Source organism: Ictalurus punctatus, chromosome 18 (assembly GCF_001660625.3).
Source record: "Ictalurus punctatus breed USDA103 chromosome 18, Coco_2.0, whole genome shotgun sequence".
NCBI lineage: Eukaryota > Metazoa > Chordata > Actinopteri > Siluriformes > Ictaluridae > Ictalurus > Ictalurus punctatus.
This window is the reverse complement of record NC_030433.2, coordinates 7,260,487-7,282,586: the sequence shown is the minus strand read 5'-3', so window position 1 is coordinate 7,282,586 and position 22,100 is coordinate 7,260,487. Positions and strand designations below refer to the sequence as shown.

The window sequence follows — 22,100 nt, the reverse complement described above, 5'->3', positions numbered from 1 at the left end:
GCACCAAACTCTTCCCTCATACTCCTGGACATGAGCTCTTGTGCTTTCCAGAGAAGAAGAAAAAAATGACCCCCCCCCCCAAGAGAGTTTCAGAGAAATAGGGAGTGATGTTCAGAAAAGCAATAAGCTGAACCAAAATATCAAATAAAAAGCAAGCTTCATGCCAAGATGCCATCTGTGGGAGCTTCAGCCCGACCTGGCAGCTTAATATAGCAGAGGAATGATAATGATATCCAATCGTGGAACGAAGGGCCTGCAGGTGGCTTAAAAGTACGGTATTTCCCATCTACACAAACCTCTGGATGGATTCCAAGACTGATGGGTTGGTTTTAGGAAAACATTTAAGATCACCTCCAAATCCCTTATTTATCCCATAACCGTATCGAACATAAAATCATTCTCCTGATTTTCTGCTGCTGTCCGGACTATTCGCTATTCTCAGTGCAACATCTGGTTTATTTATCTATCTAAAAAAACAAACAAACAAAAACAAAACACTATAGTCAGATACCAACTGAATCATGCAACTACTATATTCTATATTTTGTTCAACATTAAATATTTTAGACATGAATGTTAGCTGTTGTTTATAAGATTTTCAATAGTTTTTTTTTTTTTTAAACTCATGCCATTCCTACACAAGGACAATCCATTTTCAGTGCTTTTGACTATATTGTAGTATAATTATTATAGTACAGTACATTATAGTACAAATAATACATATAGAAAAAGTCCCAATTCACTCAGCTAATTTGAATTTTAATCAAATTTAGAATGGAAGTTTTTGTTTGCTTGTTAGTTAGTTATTGTTGTTTTTTTGTTTACATATTGTACTACCTTGAACTTATGCACACGACATAAGTATCTGTAGATGTTCTTGGAAAATCTGATTTAGTATTGAACTTCCCGGTGTCCTGTTCCCACTCCGCTGCTGCTTATTTTCCTACAACAGCAAAGTGTCTGTATTCCTCTTGTAACATCAATGGCAGCTAAAAATAATAATAATAATAATAATAATAATAATAATAATAAAAATTCTTAATGAACGACACGTTATTATTTAATATAAACCCGTCAGTCGACACTACAGCCGGAGCTGCTGTTATAGAAAATTAATCAACACCTGACTGTTCGTCTTTTCCATTCTTCAAACGGGTTTTGGATGATTTTGGTGCCTCATCTGGTTAAAGAACGCCTCAGAGATCTTCATTGTAACCGCGAAACTTTATTTAAACTAGTTCAAAAGGTTCACAATAGATCCTTGTGTGCTTTAGGAACACGAAGAGTCATATTTACATGAAAAAAATAAAACAAAATCACTCTCCAATGATCGATTTCTCTCACATCTCACCAAGATGTTTAGTGTGTGTGTGTTTGTGTACACAACAAACTGGTCACATGCGAGACTGCTGGTTAATGATGACGAGCGGTGTGTGTGTGTGTGTGTCCATGTCAGCTGAGTTTTCCGGCCCTCACATGTACGCTATCATGCAGTCCCTGTTCGATGATCTTGATGTCCTCCATGTCGTCCTTTATCACACTGATCAGGTGACTCAGACCCTCCTGCTGCTGCTTCAGATGCTGTGGATGAAAGACACATGGGGTTAAACCGCGCACACACACACACACACACACACACACACACACACACACACACACACACACACACCAGAAGATGGCTGCCTACAATATTTCTGTAGTAATTCATTTATTACAATTATTTTAATATTTATTACATTAATTCTATTAAATAAAGTCTCTCCCACCCATCTCCCTATCTTTGTCTCATTCACTCCCTCGCTTAGTTTTTCCTTCTCTTGTACACCCTCACACCCCCCCCCCCCCCCCCCCACTCAACATGTTTCCTTCTCTCCCTCATTCACTGTTTTTCCTTCAATCCCCCCCCTACTCCCCACACACCGTGGTCTTTGTGAGGATGTTCCAGTAAAAAAAACGGATTACTGGAGCTAACGAATGAAATCGAATATACGCATTTCCTACCTGCTTGATCTCTCGGAGCAGGTCCGTGTCTACGATGTACCGCTCCTCGGCACGCACCGCACCGTAGTGGTTCTGCATCCGGATCTGAGACATCAGCTCATTCAGCCGTCCCTGCAGCGATCAAACCACAAAACAGGCTTCACGCAAACGCCACCAAACTAATCGCCAGCGTCTTCGACAAGCCGAGCTAAGCGTTGTCACCGTGTCCGCTCACACACACCTTAAACTGCGTTGGAGCGTTAAGCTCAGACTGAATGGTGTCCAGCTGCACCCTGAGGTGCTCTTCATCCACCTGGATGGCGTAACCGCTCTTGCTCTGAATTTCCTGTCTTATCAGCACCTACACACACACACACACACACACACACACAGAGTCTTTAGATTACACACATAAATGGACTTAAAAGATAGCAAGAAATGAAATACCATTGGTGTTGAATAATACTCATTTCTGATTGGCTGGCAGGTGTACGCTGAGTCCTAATATCCTGACTATTTCATTGGAATCATTTATAAAAGAAATAAGAAGTTATAGGCTCCAGTATCCACATACTACGCCGTGTTGGGCTTCAGGACTACAAAATTCAATAGAACAGCGAGTTTAAACGATTTATAATTCAGTTATCGGTATGTAAAACGTAAAGAAGGTGTGGTATAATCCGACTTGCCTGTTATTTTCTTACAACAGGACATTAGAAGCATTACCTCTTATATATTAAAATAAATCTGACATCAGACTGCACAATGCTGCAAAGTTTCTCGACTGCGGTTTAACCACACCTAGAAAATCTGCAGCATGACGTTAAAGGTAAAAGGTGAGGCGTCTACCTGCAGAACTCGGTGTGACAGGTCCATCAGCTTCCTCTTGTACTGAGCGATTTTAGCCACAGTGGTGGCCTGGTTCTTCTGAAGCTCACTGATGTCTGTGGCGATTATCTGCACACAAACGACAAGACATGGGTGATCAGGTGAATTTAAAATGTATTTATTTTTAACAGCTGCGAGTCGTCATGACATTCAGTTTATTCCCAAGTCTTCCCCTTGTAAATTATAGACTGTCCTGAGCTCGTCCCAGGCCCAGGAATCTTAATTCTTAAACACACTCCGTACTCTAGCTTCTCTCTTAGATCATCTTTATTGAAAGATTTATTGTAAAACCGTAACATTACACTAAATACACACTACCGGTCAAAAGTTTGTGGACGCTCGACTGAAATGTTTCTCATGATGTGAAAAACTTTATTTGAAGGTGCATGATTAAATGTTTATATATATATATAAAAATATAATCGTGCTGACATTAATTTCTTTCATTAGAAAACTAACATTTTATTTACAAAATAATCTATTTTCTAAACTCCTTTAATACTGCTTAAAAAGCATCTCAGGGAAATTCCTCAAGAAAGCGGGTGAGAAAATGCCAAGAATACATTTATGGAAATTCTCTGCAAAAAGTGTGTGGACTTTGAAGATGATAAAATACTAAAATTATTTTGAATTTTATCATCACAACATAATTCCCATAATTCCATTTGTGTTACTCCAGAGTTTTGACGAGTTTATTATTCAAAAATGTGGAGAAAAAAATTAAACAAGTGTTTAAACTTCTGACCGGTAGTGTGTACAATACCGGCTTCATGGATCCGTACATTAATCAGAGTGTGCATTGATGTGTCGGACAGCGTGACTCACGTCTACTCTGGTCTGGTGCTGTTTAGTCATCTGTTCTTGAATCTTCAACCTGTGCAGCAACTCCTTAAAACCAACCATGGGCACCGGGATCAGCCTGGGGAAACGGACCAATTAGAGACAGCACCAATCCAATACCAAGAATCGGAATATATATATATATATATATATATATATATATATATATATATATATATATATATATATATATATATATATATATATATATATATATATATATATATAAACTAAACAAAAAAAAATTTTACAGGGGGAAAACCTTTTTTTAAAACTAATCCTAATAATTTTGAAAACATTTTGTTTACATATAACAAGACATGATGTATTGGTTATATTTATACATTATAATATTTGCAGTGTTTTCTATGTAAAAGCTACAGCTTTGTGCAAATCCTGTGCAAGAATTTTTTTGTGCAAGAAAGTGTTTCAGTTAAAAATAACTTCAAAGCTTAGTATTTTTTGAAAGGAGAATATATTATATTATATATGTGTGTGTGTGTTCTCGATATTAACTCATACTAATTTTAGGTTCCAGTATCGGTGATCTCTAGTATGAATTACTTATTAAAAAGGCTCATAAACATCATCATACTCGGTAATAGATGAGTAATAAATTTGTAATTAGAAAAATGTGTGTGTGTATCGCAATATCAGAAATGACATGACCCTGAAGATCAAAAAGAATATAATATAAAAGAAAAGAAACCTACTTCTCAGGGTCAGGATTGTCCACTTTAGCCTGCTCCCATATGATCGGATCGACTCCTGGAGGAAATAAAACAAATCCAGAAATATTAAACAACATGAGATGTTACAGTATTAAACTTAAACGAATAAAAACATTATGTTAAACTCATCATTTACAAGTTGAGGACATGAGCACGAACACGCTACATTTTATCATTAACGTAAATTCTAATTATGCAAATAAATGATAGAATTATTTCAATTTCATTGTTTTTAAAAAGCCATCTGTGTAATACATGAACATTTTGTGATTTGCGTCTTGACGTCATATACGGAGGTCAGAGGAAGTGGCGCGTGCACCTGCGGGAGGATTCTGCAGGAGCTGTTTGAGCTGCGCGTGAGAAAGCGCTGTCCGAGTGACGCTCATCATCACACCGAGCTGCTGCAGCTGGTTCTTAACGTTGGCCTGCTCCATGTAGCTAAAGAGTGTGGAGGCTGGGACTCGCTTCGACGTGCCGTTGGGCGAGCGCTCCACCACGTAGATCATAACCTCCGTCCTGCGGAATGACAGCATGACCGTTTAAACATTCTGCTTATTGTTGTTCTTATTAAAATATGTACGTTACACACACACACACACGTCATCGTAGTTATCCTCGTGACTTGGCGTATTCTTTTATATCATACTGTAAGAAGAAGTAATAAATAAATAAATAAAAAAGCCAACACACACGTTGTGGGAGGTTACTGAGATAATCAATGACAGGGGGGTGGGATGAAGCAGAGTACCTGTTGCCATGAAGTGTTTTATTCCTCTTAAACCAAACCAATATGCCAAGGATTACAATTACTTATTTATTAAGGAAGGACACTATATCTTTTTATCCTGTTATAGATACATTTATCTATCGTTCCTGTCGTCACTTACATTATAGGAGCTAACGCTTGTTCCCTCACTGGCCGCACCCCCCCCGTGAAGTTGATACGAGGAAATTTAAAAAAAATACAAATAAATAACACAGCTTGTGGACGCCTCTGTCCTGAAGATGTCGGACAACTTTATGTAGCTTTACCTCTGACTGCTACAAAGTACCGACACTGGAGACTCCTTCCATGAATGTTACATTAATGTCTCTTTACAGAAAACGACACCATAATCAACAATTAAAAATGCTTTTAATCGGTTTGTTATTAACCTGGAACGTTCACCGTACGAGTTCCTGTGAATGAGCTGTTGTATAATTATTAGAATTTTTATTAATAATAATGAATGTTAAATAAAATTTGTTTCAGTTATGCTGTGTGAAAAGCAGGTGAAGTTGAGAGAGAAGTGAGGTAGACACTGACTGGTCATCGGGCAGAGCTTTAACTCCCTCTACGTTCACGGCGAGCGTCGGGTTTCCACCCAGAATTTTGTGTAGAGATTCGACCAGCTGCTGCTGCTGACCGCGAACGTCCACCTCCTTCTTATTAAGAGCCAGAGCCAACAGACCGTCCTCGTCCTTACTGCTGGGGATGCAGCTGAAGCCCACTGCCTGAAACACACACACACACACACACACACACACACACACACACACACACACACGAGGAGTAAAAGAGAACAGAAGCGAGAGAAACAGAAAACCTTTCGCAAGGTGCTGGGTGTTATTACATCATAAAACAAAGAAGCAGACAATCAGATCTTGATATGCAAATGAGGGACACAAAACAATGGCAAAAAAAAAAAAAAAAAAAAAACCAGGGTCTCAAATTTTTGTATTCATAGAATCATGAGAGGAAATCCAGTTTTAGTTGACATTAAATAGACTTTGAAATTACTTTTCGATTCGATACAATAAATAAATAAATAAATAGATAGATAAATAAATAAATAAATAAATAAATAAAAGGGTTGAAATGATGCCACACCCCTGCCCAAATTAATCCAGACCTATAAATTTCTTCAGGAAATGGCAAAATATTAATGAGGAGTATTAATACCTATAACATGGCGGGTAAATATCTGCAGCTTGGGCGATTTTATGCTATAAGCCGGAGCCTCACCTTGAATCGGCAGAAAGGGTTCTCCTGGGTGAAGTCCACGGGCGGGATGTTGTTGTTGAAGTAGCCCTTGCCGGTACCCCAGAAGGCCTGCAGCTGGTTCCATTTGGCCAGGATGGCGTCGCGCTCGTCGTTCAGCAGCGTGGGCGCGGAGAGAGCGCTGGCCGTGTTGATGAGTTGATTAGACTGTGTCGGTGCTTGGGCCTGCTGGCCGAACAGACCTCCTACAGCACAAACACACACCAGTACAAAACAGAGCTTAGTGTGCGAAAAAAGTTCCCGTATGTTATTCAAACCTTTTATCACAGGTTTTTAGATAATATACAGTACACTACAGTAAGGTGCATTAGGTAAAAGCCGTTTTTTTTTCGCCAAGATTAGTTCTCTAACTAGGGTTAGATGGGGTCAACGTTCGATTGTACACGATCTACAGTGGATCGCAGAATCTAGGAAAATGTTCATTATATCTGGGTTTATTTGTACAAAGTAAGGAACTTTTATTTTTATTTATTTATTTTTTTTAAATTGACTATTGCACCTGAACTGTGGCAAGAACATCAGATGCTAGCAAAAACACTTGGAATAAATCACTGTGTTGTGCTGTTACAGAAAACTAATATCTAATTTAAGACTAATTATCATCTCATCTTATCTCTCTTACTTGCTCGTGACTCTTACCTTGCTGTGGCTGCATGGTCTGAAGACTGAAGCCCCCGAAGCCGAGACCTCCACCTCCCAACCCGGAGCCAAACCCTGCCCCGGTACCGGTCCCTGTTCCCAGACCAGACGAAAACCCAAAGCCTTTGTTCTGGGTATTTCCGAACAGACCACCAGCCCCTAGTAACAAGACAAAATAATGACATGCATACAACGCTGCAAAGTTTTAAATGCACAGTGCCATCTAGAGGTGGCTAAGCAGCAGTGCACGATGAATATTAGGGACAATGGAAGGGTTCAAGTAATCACCTGTGTTGGTGGGGTTGGAGAAGTTGAAGCTGGGGGCAGCGGAAGCCGAGGTGGTGGTGGTGCCGAAGCCTCCGAACGCGCCTGAACAAAATAAGACCATCAGTGAACGTGACCGAACCATCAAAAAAAGCCCACAATGGAGATGAGAGCCGAGGTGGGACGGAAAAATACAAACAAAAACAGACGTTTTCTAAGATGCATTATGAACACTGATGAGTGTTGACGAAGCAGAAAGCTTTAACACTACCATGTGCACACGATCTTTACCAGAGCTGGGCGATATGACGATATCGTATCAATATCGCGATACATTTTCACAGTTCACATTTCTGACAAAACGCAGGGATCACATCATGTACCGAGATCACTCTTTACAAACTCGGTAGGTATTAAAACTCAAACACTTAAAAGGTATTTACTGCTGTTTTTTTTTTTATCACTCCTTTTAAGTGCAATTTATTTTAACAGACATTAAATAAACATTACTTCTTTTCAGTGAAGTATATTTTTTATAAACACTGAATACGCATTTCAAATGCAATTATTGAATGTATTTTTTCTTCCATTTCAATGCAAGTAATTTATTTTTGTAGACATCTATAAAAATAAATTTTTTTAAGAATTGTCTGCCAGTTTATGATCAAACCTATACATCATGATATATATACACACACACATTTTTTTTTTTATATATATATATATATATATATATATATATATATATATATATATATATATATATATATATATATATATATATATATATATATATATAAAAATACAAACACACACATGTAATCGCAGAAATGTCTTCAAGTATCGTGATATGATTTTTTCGGTCACATCGCCCCACCCTTAATCCATATGAAGACCAGAAAAGCGTTCATTTAAAAAAAGTAGTGCAATACCTACAAATCTAGTTCTATGAACAATACAAAGACAGTTTTGGATTGGATGCATTTTTAATGAAAATAGTAACAAAAATAAATAAATGTATAAAAAACTAATCAGCTATTTTATCTTCAACGACTAAACAGCTACAAAAATTTAATTTGCTCACAGAAAACATAGTGCAAGCAAGCAAACACACCGATACACTTGCACACTGATGATGATGAGGAGGAGGAGGAGGAGGAGGAGGAGAAAAATAACATTTATGGCTGTGTAAATGGAGTCTACCTGCACCGCTGAGGTTATTTCCAAAATTAAAAACGGTGGCGGTGGTGGGAGGAGCCCCGAAGCCCCCCACGTTAAAGTTAACTGCCGCTGGGTTAGTGTTTAATCCGAACCCCCCGAAACTAAAACCCCCAGCGGTGGTGTTCACAGTCCCCAAACCCCCAAATCCTGACCGCACGGAAAGCCATGAGGAGGAAGAGAGAGGAAAGAAAGAAAAAAAAAGAGAATAAAAGCCGTGTTAGTTAAGAGAGCTGAGAGCTGCTCGAATGTGGAATGCTAAAGACACATAAAAGAATGTCGAGAAGAGCTTGGTGTGTGTGCGTGTGCATGTTTGGCTAAATGTTAAAGGAATAAGAAATTTTTTAAAAGCATGACAGATCACATACATCACAGAAATAATACTACACAAGCTACAGAAATAATAAAGTACACAAATCAATTCATGTGATCTTTTACCTTTTAGGTTAAGTGCAATAAAATAATGTGATATAATATAATAGTTGATATGGTGAGGTTTTCAGCAAGGCGATGATTATTTTAACATTGATGGAAGGAGTCTCCAGTGTCAGCACTTTATAAACAGTCAGCGGTAAAGCTGTAACTTTAAGATGTTTGATATCCATGAGAGCAGAGTATTTTTGTGAATCTTTTTAACTAAAAGATCAAAAGGTTATACAATTGTTCAGTCTTCTTTGCTCATATTTACCAAGGGTGCCAATATTAGTGGAGAGCACTGTACTTATCATCTTTCCTTCCTTTCTTAATTTCTCTCCTTCTTTCGCTCCTCATTTTCTTACGTTCCTTCCTTATCCATTATAACTTTCCTTCCTTCCTTATCATCCTACCATACCTTCTTTCTGCTTCCTCTGTAACATGACGAGCTACGGTTTTTTTTTTAATTACTCTTATTAACTTTAAAAATAAATAAATAAAAATTTTAAAAAAGAGAAGCTGGTGATGGAACAAACCGGTCATTTGACTCGATTCACTGTACTGGTTTCACAATTTCGATCCTCAGAATATTTTGAAAAAAAAAATTTGAATGAAGAAAAAAAAAAAAAAAAAAAAAAAAGTCAATCATAAACAGTGCAAAACTAATTACGTCTAAAAAGTGATAGGAACAGAGGTTTAATATGGTATTGTAATATTTAATATTGATTGGAAGGTCGTGAGTTTAAGTTCCAGGTAAGGGAGTGTGCCAGATGCTGTAAATGTAAAAAAAATGTACTACAGGTACATTTATAAATTCTCCCAAAAAAATGGGTGAAATTAACAAAGTCAGGGGAAAATGATCGACTGAAACATAATGGACTCTGTAGCAGCGTTTGAGACGTCATTTTAACCAAAAATAGAGCTCCAAAGACGGTTAAAATGCCCGTTTTCTGCAGGCTCTTCCTGGTGCGCTGTAGATCTCAGTGGCTCAGGGCTGGTGTCTTATGAAAGCTCCCGAAGAGCTCCTTTTTAACCGTTATAACGCATTTGTATAATCGTATAACCCATAACGCGCGCCAGTCGTTGTGATCCAGAGCGATCAGTCAGTGTGCTCTTTACACATTTCAATTCTACTTTAACATTTCTGCATCCTCACAGCCGTAGCGAGCAGGATCTTTACAACTCAGAAACGCACAATTATCGCTATTCTGATTATAACACGTTATAATTCTGATTTTCTTCTTGACGAATCCTCTCTGATCTTTGCATCTACGTTAAAGTGTGAGATGGAGGAAATAAACAAACCTGTGTTTGTGGCACCAAATCCGAACCCCGTGGACGGCGTCGTCGTGGTGGCCGCCCCAAAAGCAGGGGCAGACAGACCTGGAACAAGGACGACAATTATGAACTTCTGATGTTTGCTGTAATAAAGACTTAATTGTTTTCGATTCTGGAAAATCGATGGAAACAGGCGAATAAACAAATAGGCAAACAAACAAACAAATAAATAAATAGAGAAGCAAGCATTGTTTGGGGAAACAGCAGCTTTATGAGAATGAGTGGAAGATGAGCGTTACCACGGAGCGGTTAATCGGACCTGTATGCATGGACAGATGAACTTACTACCAAATCCGGATGAGGCGGTAGTGGTGGTACCAGTACCAAAGCCAAAAGCTGTGGACGCTGTCGTTTTGGCACCGAATGAACCGAATGAAAACCCAGACGAGCCTTTATCGACAACAAACAAGACATCAGAGACAGACGTGAGGAGGATGAAGACGACGGATCTCCAGAAAAGCATTTACCATGCTGATCTCTCTCTCTCTCTCTCTCTCTCTCTGACACAAACACACACTTCCTTCTTCATATTGTCTTTCCTTCATTACCTTACTGTCTGTCCTTCCTTACACTTTTCTGCGTCCCAATTCACCTACTATCCATCCTAAACAGTATCCGAGATTAGAATGAGCGTGTGGTGTATTGAAATGAGAATCCCAAACGTACCCGAATGCGCTACGGTTTCCGGTGGATTTTCCACGCATGGATCCGTGTACACTTTATCGGCTAATGATACCCACAAGTCCTTGTGCGAGGGAGGAGGGGTTTTGTGATGTAATAAGATAAGATGCATCTTAGAGAAGTGTAAATAAAATGTGAAAATATAAATCAAGGGAATGGTAAATTAAATGATATAGTATAAATAATTTTTTAAGGAATAACAAATGAAGAAAAGTTTAAATGCAACGAGAAGTGTGTGAAACTAGGCAACAACGTTCTTTCCGTTACATGAGCTTTTTCGTCAAACAAACAAACAAACAAACAAACAAACAAACAAACCACACACACACACACACAGTATATTTAGTGCCTAGTATAAGTAGGCGAATTGAGACGCATCACATATCTTTACTTCTACTGTAGCCTGTTTTGTTTTATTCTACTTTTCTAAGTGTCTTCGGAACATCTTCCTTCTTCATGGATAAAACGCTTTGATATGCAAATGACATGATTTGCAATGAATATGCAAATCATCATCTGTCGTCATCTTTCGAATTCTAGCGACTTTCTGAGCACGGGTTAGCTAGATAAAACATATATAACTGATCAAACTTATGACACCGCACAACAACACATCGGGTTGTTTAGTAGTAACGTTTAACAGTTAGCTTAGCTGACGTCACATTGGCCATGCTAATGATGTCAGCTAGCTTACAACACGCGGCCTACAGCTATTATGCTATACCAAATTTTCCCCTCTAAAAACTGCCATGCAAATAATTTATTTTAGTTTGCGATGCTACTTTTAATTTCGTCTTTATATAATGTAAATATAAGCACTTACTCGCTGTGTTCGTGGTCCCGCCGCCGAAGTTGAACGACATGTTTTCTTCTTCTCCGTCTTATTTATGTGTCCGGGTGGAAACTAACCCCGGAAAACAAATGTTCCGTCTTTCCACGCTAATGCTTATTTACAAATAATAATAATAATAATAATAATAATAATAATAAAATCTCGTTTGTATTTCAACAGAAAAAATGCATTATGATCTATTATTGTGTTACATTGAATTATTTTATCATAAATAATAAGCGAATCCTATTATATAAAATAGTTTTCTTGCAGCAGCAGTAACTCCAATGGAACTTTGAAGCTGAAATATATATATATATATATATATATATATATATATACACACATATACACACACACACAATATATTCATGGATTGATTTCAAATCTCCAACGTCAAACAGACCACATGAATGTGATACATGTATCTAGGTAGGGTGTTGCCAAATGCATAATTGTTTTTGCTATACCAACGGTTCTGAGTGTGGTGTCCAAAGGCCCTCAAGGAAGCCTAAACTATAATTTTACTCAATTTAGCTCTTGTGGGGGAAATCAAAACCCTGTCATTATTAAAGCTATTCTCTGTATTATTAAGTCATTATAATTATTAACCTGCCTGACTAGTCAGTTTAATATGAACGGGATTAGTCGCCTCTAAATAACAAAAACTTGACGTAATGTGTTCTGTAGGTGGAAAACTCTGCATTAAAACCTCTAGATGCTAATAAATATGACACATTATTATTAATGTACACATTTAAGTAAAGTTCTAAGATTTCCATAGAGTATATTTTACAGTTAAAGGGGTCCATGGCTACAAGAAGTTTGAGAACCACTGATTTATACTCTATACCGCTGAAAACTCATCTTACATGCAGTCAGTGTTGGCTCTGTATTTGGCTCAATTAATATTCATAGCCTTAACCACTATAAAAATGCAAAAAATAAAAGAAATAAAAATAGGGACAGAGCAAACCAAACTGGAACGATTTTCAATCATTTTCACTCAAAAAGATTTCAAGTTCTCCTAAAAGCATACTAGTACATAAAAAAACCACAAGTACTATGCATCATTACGTAACCTCTATCCTAGATTATTATTATTATTTTTAAAAACATCACTAATTTCTTAGTATTTCCCTAAAACAAACGAACAAAATCAATCAGATAAGACCAGATGTTCATACTAACAGTTTAATGTTGTAACAAATGCAACAAATAAATGGACAATTAACACAGCAGTATGCATTTAGAGACATAAAGGTGATGGTTCTTATGGAATAACTTTTAGCTTTTCGGACACGTCCTAAAAGTAATTCGCGGCCTCTTCCCCTAAAGCCTACGTTTTAGGGCTGAAAATAATGATAAAAAGGTTCATCTAGATGATGAGGGAAAAGATGAGACGGTGTGAGCTCTTCATCGGATGCCTTTGCGTTTCAGCAGTGTCCTCTTCTTCAGATCAGACAGTGTCTTCTTCTTCTTCTTGCTCGGTTGTGGCGCCGGAGCCTCGAGCTCCACCGTGACCAGTTTCTCCTCCGCTGGCGTGATGAACACGTCGTCCGTCACATCCTTCGTCTGCACTTCCTTGGTCTCGCTCCTTTTCTCCAGACGGATCTGCTTCACCATCTGCCTCTCTTTTTGTTTAGCGGACATGCTGAGCCGCACTAAGCGCCGATACTGTGCGAGGAAAAACAAGAAGAAACGGGGGAAAAACCCCAAAACAATAGTATTGTAAATATCTACACTATTATAGTCTCCTCCAGAAATATTGGCACCCTTCATGAAAATGAGGCCCAACAGTTGTTTATTTTATATATGTATATTTGATATAATATCCACTGTCTGATTCGTGCAGGTCGACAACAATCTCTCATTTGTGTTAAAAGTTCATTGGGTTTTCTTCATGGGAATGGACGAGAAAGGGATTAAACACGTTTAAAGCCCTAATGTTTACACTTAAAGTAAGCAATACAGGTCACTTTTCCCTCATATTGCTCTCAGTTTTTAAAATAAAAATATATCGATCTACTTACATTGATGTAAACAAAATGATGGGTGCCTAATTGTAGCACATATTTCCAAGAGAAAATCCTGTCATTTAAACAACTTGAATTGGCACCTAATGTTTATATAATTTCATACAATCCTTTTCTTTAAATGAAGGGTGCCAATAAATCTGCATTGTAATATGCTGCTTGAACAATAATATAGGGCAAAAAAAGGGGGTAACCCCCCCCCCCAGAAACAAAACAGTTCTGCTTTTGTAAAATTTCATTATGCAGTAAAATAATACTTAATAATAATAATAATAATAATAATAATAATATGAATGAGAGTCAAATGAACCGCAAGATAAATTATAGAAACAGTACATTAAATATGTAGTTACAAAAGTAAAAATTTACTCCCTCACAGCAACAACAACAATAATAATAATAATAATAATAATAATGTGTAATCGAAGGGAAGGCACTGATCTTCCACACACAAGGACTCTACAACACTGATGCCTATTATTTTTAATAAACCTAAAATCGAGAGGTCCCTTTCCTGTAAAGTTCTGCTTTAGCTGTTGATAGCGGCACATGAATGAAGAGCTGCAGAGACGCAGAGCTGCTTACCGCGTTGGGTGACTGGAAGTGAGGGTTTTCGTAAAGCGTCGGTCCGCCGAAGCTGCCATGGAAAATTTTTATCAAATTGAGGACAAAGCGAGGTCCGATTTCTACGAGAGACGCGTCCTCTTCGATAATCTGCCAGAGGCGTAAAAATCAAAACACACAGAAAGAAGAAAAATGTTTAAGTATCAAAACAGAAACGAGTAGAGGGCGACTGCTGGAACTAGGGGTTATCGGCAAAAATCCCGGTTGTGTCCTGCGGGAGCAGCTGAGAAGGATCCGCTGTCGTCGTACGGTACGAGAGCAGCCTCTAGAGGTGAAATAAAACCTAATCGCGGACCGATTTTGTCTTGTTATTTGAAATGGCTTTTGATTCATTTTGGTTCGGTTTGGATGTATATCTTATTTACTTTAATATTTATGAACAGTTAATATATATCTCAAAATGTATCAATTATAAAAACTAATTAGTCAGCTGATTAATCGGTTATTGGCAGGTACTGCCCAACTAAGTTATCGGTAACATCCACCTCTAGAAACAAGTGCCTTTCAATCGGGGGGGAGACACACACACACACACACACACACACACACACACACACACACACAGCAAACTAACTAGTCAGAAGGTTGAGTCTACTGTAGATTAGATGCATTATGATCAGTAATGCAGATGAAATAGGAAGAGTTTTGGAGTAGGTCTAGGCGACATGACACACACACACACCGTATATATAAAATACCGTATCACGATTCTCAAAACATTTCTGCGATACGTAGCATGTGTCACAATGTATACGTTTGTATACTTTACTTAATGTCTACAAAAAGAAGTGTATTTTTAATTTTTGTACTTAAAAGCATTTAAACGAACTAGCATTTCCACTCACAACAAACAAACAAGACCGAAAAGGAGCCAAAAAGTAACATTTTACGAGCTTACGTTTGTAACAATATTTTAAAAAATACATCACTTTTTTATACATCAATATCAACATCATATCGCCCAGCTATACTTATTTTTAGATTTAAAAAATTGTTGTATAATGACTTCCTATTACTGACTTACAGATAAATATTTGCCACCATGTTCTACAGCGACACTAACGGCACAAAAACTAAATCCTCTCCAAAGCACTTTTTGAGCCGCAATACGAATATCACGGAAAAGTAATAAGTGAATAAATAAAAAAAAATCTTTGATACAATTTACACTCGTATATAAATAATAAAGTGCGTCGAGCTCGGCGACGTTTCTGTTCACCTGATAATTTCTGAACCATATTCGGTTGTCGGCGATGGTGAAGGTGAACACGTGGTCCACAAACGGCTGGCTCCTGGGATGATATTGCGGCGTCGAGAAGGTCTGCCGGAGAGGAGAAGACGTGTTAATGATCACATCACGAGAGTTGTGCTAAAGCACAGGAAGTGCAGACGTACCTGAATGAACAGCTCCTTCAGCAGGGCGTAGTGAGGCTCCGTATCGAATTTCTGTCGAGTCAAACAGACGTCGTCAGCAGAAAGATCATGAACGCACAAACAAGAACTAAAAGAATTGAAAGTTCTTTCTTACGGGATCGAACGAGAGCAACGGTCTGGATCCTTTCAGGCAATTCCCGGTCATTTTCAGCTCAGCGAGTGTGTGCACTGAAAAGAAAGAAATAGTCGTAATGAGCAAAAAAAAAAAAAAAAAAAAAAAAAAAACACAACAGAGGGAAAAACGTGTAAGTATAGAATTAAAAAAAAAAACAATCCAGCTGTTCACAAGCACAGAAAAACATATAGAAGTCCTCTACTGCTTTTATTTATTTTCCTACGATGGCAAATAAAACTTTATACACACACACATACACACACATACACACACATACACACACATACACACATATATATATATACATATATACATATATATATACACATATACATATATATATATATACATACATATATACATACATACACATATACATATATATATATACATACATATATACATACATACATACATATATATATATATATATACATACATACATACATTATATATGTATATATATATACACATACATACACACACACACACACACACATACATTATATATCACATATATACATATTTGGTCTTGCCCAAAGAGGAAAGCGCTAACCACCCTCTTCCGCATACACTTGAACGTTTTCCTGTTGCGCCACTTTGGTAGTTGCAGCTAATATAATTTCAAAATAGTTCGGCTCCGGCTTGTGTGGAAACGTTCAGATAAAATAAAATAAAATAATTCGTGAACTTTGACCCCAAACAGTCTAAACTCACGGTTCTGAACCAGGAACTTGGCTGAAGGTCCATGAGGAACGTTCGAGATCCTGTAAAGGAGATTTAAAAGAAAGAACAGTTTCATGAATCACACAAAAATGGTACTTTATTATTATTTATATGCAGATGACAGAGATTGATCTTCCCAGAATTAGAAAGAGACCTCTGAAGGTTTAAAAAAAAAAAAAAAAAGGGCTTTTTCTACATTACATTCGCAAACAAACAAACACCAGGTCTACCAAATATTCTGAACAAAGCTGGTGGCATATTGAACACAGGACACTACAGAGAACTGAAATCGTTTCGTATCGTAGCAGATTCTGTGGCATCATCAAATATCTAATCGGTGCATTTAGAATCAAAACCGTATCACATGGTATGGAAGCCTGAGGTTTACGCCCCTAGTGATTACCTCATGTGAGCTGCCACGTTTTCAGTCTCGTCGTTCAGATTTCCCGGCATCCAAACCATCGAACTGGAAGCTTTCACTCGCCTGATGAGCTAGCTAATGAAGTTTTTACAACCCTGGTTTCACAACTCTATGTTATTGTATTTATTTATTTTTTTGGAAAGGAAGAAACTTCACGTTATTGTTTCCGGTTAGTTTTAGGCTTCTATGCGCTCTAAAAGGCAAGTTTGTGTGGAAATTTATCTAAACCTGATGTTTGACTTCAAATAAAATCTTATCCCATTAAGAATCATCGGAACTTAACTTACAGACACACACACACATTTTCATTGTGATCTACAGGAGCTTTACGAATCACTGCAACACCCGGAGTCTTCATCACGTATCCAGAACTCTCCACTCACCACATGTAGAGGTCCTTTTTCTTCTTCGCTTCGAAGAATATGCACTTGTTGCAGTTTTTGATTTCACACACCTGGAGCACAGAGATAAAATACAGATATGATAAAAGCAGTTGGAAACTATAAACGACATGCAGAGAAGTGTACTAGAGAAGGTAGAGGAGCGATTTTTACCTCGTTCACCACAAACAGTTTGTCTTTTCTGTCCATTTTGTTGTCTGGAGGAGAAAAACATGAAAGACGTATGCTTTTCACTAAAGTACATTTTGATTATACTGCTATCGTTGGGGAAAAAATAATCACACAAACGGAGCTTTCACAGGATGGCACTGAGGACAATGATTTGTGGCTGTCAGAAAACACACACACAATTAAACTAGGGATGCACCGAATGTTCGGCAACCGAAATTATTCGGCCAAAAATAGCAAAAAACAAAAAAAAAACACTTTTGGTGTTCAGCCGAATAAAATTGACTGAGCAATGACGTGTTTGATGACGCGCCAAATAGCCTAGCGACCAGAGTGAGACACGCAAATTTCACGAGGGGGCGCGCACAAGCACGAGCTACGTGCACGAGCGCGTGCTCTTCAGATGTTGACAACCGTGACATTGTTTACTGTGGACACGTGCGTTTGTGTTGTTTCTGTTCCGGAGTATTCCGTCACGTCGCGAGACGTAAGGGAGTAGAGTACGGAAGCAGGAAAAGACGTATTTATTTAAGGGCAGGCAGACAAATCCTCTATCTACTATAATACTCTGCGAGGTGTACGGAGGGGCGAGCGGTATATATCCCAATTACAATCAGCTGTATAGAACCCAATAGAACCATTTTCTGCACTCGGCAATGCACTTTTTAAATGCACTTTTTAATTGTACGCTACAGAGTGTTCCATTCTTTCAGCAGTCAGGTAAAGGCCGAACATCGGCTATTCAAGGGGGCTCGAAGATGACCACGTCAAAATATTTTTATTTTACTCATTTATTTATTTAAAGTTATATTGTGCCTTGTTGGTAGCCTATGCCTGCTGGAATGAAAAAAAATCTTCAGTGTTAAATATTTTGAAATTGTAGTTTTTGTAATTGATTTTTTTCTTTGAAAAGCAAAACAAAATAGTAAAAAGCACATTTTGACTCTTTAATTTATGCAATGGTGAAAAAAATGGTAAAATAAATGGAAAAAACGTGTTCTGTATTCGGCCTTCGGCCAGGTTTTTCATTATATTCGGTTTCGGCCAAGAATTTTCATTTCAGTGCATCCCTAAATTAAACATTTATAAACTATTAATCATTTTAGTGCTCATGCTCCCAAACTGTGGAACTCGCTCCAAAATATGTGCAGCAATTTACTGCAGCGTTTTTTTAACGCTCATTAGATGAGCATTTTCCCCACAAATCTACAATTGTCTCTTTACCCAATTCCTTATTACTATTTTATCTTATTTATTTCACAGGGAATTTATTTCTTATAGACCTATTTACTGATCATTTTACATTACTTTTAAATTTTCTATATTTTCTGCTTTCTTTGCACTTCGACATTCATTTTAATGTACAAGAAATGCTACATGAATAGAAATTATTATTATTATCTTTGAGTCAAATGAAAACCCTTTTGTGATGAAATATAAAATAAAAATGTCATTTTATTTCCTAGCCACATGTTTGTTTGTTTATTAATTTATTTACTTGTTTATTGTTCTTTTAATGCCATGTCAGCATCAATGGCTATTTTCACAGCAAGATCAAGGTAAGTAAAACAGAACAGAATTCGGAAAAGAAATTCAGTACTATCTGACTCATTAAAAAAAAATAATAATAAAAAAATTAAATGGCAAAAACTAGAGAAGATCCTTCAATTTAATATTTGATCAAAAATAAATCAAATTTTCCCGGTGAGACATTTTTGGAGGACTTCCTGTAAATATTTTCTGCTTTCTAGACGCTTGTTAAGCGCTGGAATACTTGCCTTAAGCGAAATGTAGATTACGAAGAAACATAAATGGTACAACATTGTGTCACCTATTTGCAATAAACAATGCAAACTTTATTTTTAAAAAATTAAGGTTTTCGATATGACTCCCCCTATTATTATTAATAATAATTTTAAAAGTTCTCTTTTGTATGTAACCTAATAAAGAGGCTGTGTTAGATGTTAGATGTTGATAGTCACCTGCTTTCGAGTGAGGCATCATGGTCTTGAGATCCTGCATCAGATGCCGTGTCCTGAAGTTGATGCCCCGAGAAGAGAAAACTAAAACCCGTTCCTTGTTTTTCCACTTGCCCTGAGGGGGAAAAGAACACGAAATGGTTTAGTTGATGCATGTATTTGTTTTTCTTTCCAGTTTTTTTGTTTCTACTTTTATTTTTTTTGCTTCTGTATCTAAAATCAAACGCTTTCAATCAATTATAGTTTGTAATTGCTATAAAAACATAAATGCTTCATTTTCGTCAAGACCAAACTTGACATATCAAAAATATAGTCACTTTACATTACGATATCAGTACTGACCAGCCATAGCTATAGATAATAGATATTATAACAGAATAATCACCTAAATCTTCTTTTTTTTTTTAAATCAGTTTATTGTTAAACTAGACTATCATACCATAGAAATTTCAACTCATAACTGAAACCTAAATGATTCATGTATGGTATTTTATGTTTTGTTTAATCAGTGTGACTGTATTAATCTGTTATAATACTCCTCACTGGGCAGTAATCGTGGCAAACATGTACAGTTTATTTTAAATACCAAAAGCAGGAAAGTTTACAGTACAAACAGGTATACTACAAAATGGAAAGAAAGTGTTTATAAATAAGTACATAAATCTGCATCTAGGGTATCACATACAGCCGGAGAAGGATTTTATGTTCAGAGATGATGAAGAAAACGTACTGTTTCTCTGGAAACGTCATTTTATTTTGAGTATATCTGCTATTATTAATGAAGTACACTACAGATTGTATTGTAGTGTAGTTATGTTTTTGCTGCTCAGATCCAGACCGCCGCTGATTGAAGTCAGAAAACAGATTTAGCGTTAGATATTAAACTCTTACCAGAGAAACCGGAGGCGGAACTGTGATCTCTTTACTCGGCTCTTGTTTCGTCGTAACATTTTTCTCTTTTTCTCCATTTTCTACAAACTTTACTTTCTTTTTCGGTGTAGCTTGTGCTCCTCCACGTTTTCTCTTGGCCGCCGCCATCTTGACTAAGCGCACCACGTGACCGTCCTCGCTTCCGGAAACAGGAAGGAACGACACCAAAACAACCCAAAGAGCCGAAACGAAGCTCGAGCGCCGCACAGCTCACAGGATGAGCTTTACAACAAAAAAATTTACACCATTTAAAATACGTTTAAAATGCGTGTTTTTCCCACACGGAACATGCCTGAAAATTATTTTTTTTATTTAGGAACCGAGGTACCATTTGTGTCCCACTGATAGCTTACTAGATTTACAAATCTGTATGTAAAGTAAACGTAAAAAAAAACACTGTAAAGACAGGTAAAGTTTCCTTCACAACAACTGAAGTGTTTACAGTAAAGATACATAAGCTAAAATATGAATAAAATCTACAGCAAACATTTTAGAAAACAGCACTTTTGCCCATTCCAGCTCACTATAAATATAACCATTAAAAACGTCAAAAAAATTTAGCATCTCATGCTTGAAACATTTTCCCCCCAACAAATCATCCTTTACAGGTTACGAATAAAGTATATTTTTCATTGTTGCCCCTGTTACATTAACACTTTCACCCCTACAAAATATTTGGAATCTTCCAGAGTCGCATCATTCTAATTTTCTCATGATCACGGGAAGAAGAAAAATATGTTCTCTCGTTGTTTGTTTCTTTCATTTTAATTATATTGTGATATTGACTGAAGAGATCATTTTGAAAAGACAAGTAGCCCTGCTCCCCAAATTATAGACATAAATTATTAAATAAAAATGTAAATTTTAAGTAAATTGTTAATTTAAATGCCATTAATGTCTTTACATTAACATTTATTCATTTAGCAGATGCTTTTATCCAAAGTGACTTACAAATGAGAGAATACAAGCAAAGTGATATCAAGCAGAGAACAATACAAGTAGTTCTACCATACCATGTCTTTAGGGCATTAGCAAGGCTGATAGCTAACTTTATTTTGTGTATTTGCTCATTCTGTGCTTTAAAAAAAAAAAAACCCTCAGTTGCTGTCAACCATGCTTGTAAATTATCTAGCCTACTAGTTACAGGTCCAGAGATTTTAGCTCAGAAAGTTTCTTTCTTTCTTTCTTTCTTTCTTTCTTTCTTTCTTTCTTTCTTTCTTTCTTTCTTTCTTTCTTTTGTTGCAGATTTTCGTAATTTTCTTTTCAATAGAGAGGGTCTCCAATCTGATTAGTGGACTGCCAAAATGGATTGGCTAAAAAAAAAAGTTGAGGATGAGTAGAATTATTAGTAAGAGATAAACATACAGAGAAATATGAGCTTCAAAACTGAATATCGTCTA

The 22,100-nt window shown here is 37.0% G+C and overlaps 2 protein-coding genes across 3 annotated transcripts; both read right to left on the bottom strand.

Moving 5' to 3' along the window:
* Window positions 1-1,205: 1,205 nt before the first annotated feature.
* Window positions 1,206-11,942, bottom strand: nup54 (nucleoporin 54). Of its 2 annotated transcripts, XM_017493107.3 has the most exons (14): window positions 11,858-11,942; window positions 10,639-10,743; window positions 10,321-10,398; window positions 7,408-7,488; window positions 7,120-7,278; window positions 6,445-6,665; window positions 5,746-5,933; window positions 4,759-4,955; window positions 4,422-4,476; window positions 3,694-3,787; window positions 2,830-2,937; window positions 2,222-2,341; window positions 2,002-2,112; window positions 1,206-1,581 (listed from the first exon to the last, which is right to left on the bottom strand). In XM_017493107.3, exons 1-14 carry the CDS (start codon window positions 11,895-11,897, stop codon window positions 1,453-1,455), a joined length of 1,686 nt encoding a protein of 561 aa, XP_017348596.1. In that variant the 5' UTR covers window positions 11,898-11,942; the 3' UTR covers window positions 1,206-1,452. The 2 variants fall into 2 exon arrangements, with proteins under 2 accessions (XP_017348596.1, XP_017348597.1); XM_017493108.3 differs by lacking the exon at window positions 10,639-10,743.
* A 1,104-nt stretch (window positions 11,943-13,046) lies between these two features.
* Window positions 13,047-20,841, bottom strand: bxdc2 (brix domain containing 2). The gene is made up of 10 exons (XM_017493109.3): window positions 20,662-20,841; window positions 19,774-19,885; window positions 17,777-17,820; window positions 17,606-17,676; window positions 16,793-16,842; window positions 16,055-16,128; window positions 15,922-15,972; window positions 15,746-15,847; window positions 14,488-14,616; window positions 13,047-13,543 (listed from the first exon to the last, which is right to left on the bottom strand). Exons 1-10 carry the CDS (start codon window positions 20,806-20,808, stop codon window positions 13,283-13,285), a joined length of 1,041 nt encoding a protein of 346 aa, XP_017348598.1. The 5' UTR covers window positions 20,809-20,841; the 3' UTR covers window positions 13,047-13,282.
* Window positions 20,842-22,100: the final 1,259 nt, after the last annotated feature.

What these genes read in the sequence shown, in the direction of transcription:
- bxdc2 (XM_017493109.3), bottom strand. Translation starts at nt 20,808, where the DNA reads ATGGCGGCGGCCAAGAGAAAACGTGGAGGAGCACAAGCTACACCGAAA. An exon ending in CAAGTTCCTGGTTCAGAACC is followed by an intron (nt 16,129 to 16,792) that starts GTGAGTTTAGAC and finishes CTTTCTTTTCAG; the next exon opens with TGCACACACTCGCTGAGCTG. An exon ending in TGAAGGAGCTGTTCATTCAG is followed by an intron (nt 15,848 to 15,921) that starts GTACGTCTGCAC and finishes CCTCTCCGGCAG; the next exon opens with ACCTTCTCGACGCCGCAATA.
- nup54 (XM_017493107.3), bottom strand. Translation starts at nt 11,897, where the DNA reads ATGTCGTTCAACTTCGGCGGCGGGACCACGAACACAGCGA. An exon ending in AAAGCTCTGCCCGATGACCA is followed by an intron (nt 4,956 to 5,745) that starts GTCAGTGTCTAC and finishes GTCATTCCGCAG; the next exon opens with GACGGAGGTTATGATCTACG. An exon ending in CCTGCAGAATCCTCCCGCAG is followed by an intron (nt 4,477 to 4,758) that starts GTGCACGCGCCA and finishes TATTTCCTCCAG; the next exon opens with GAGTCGATCCGATCATATGG.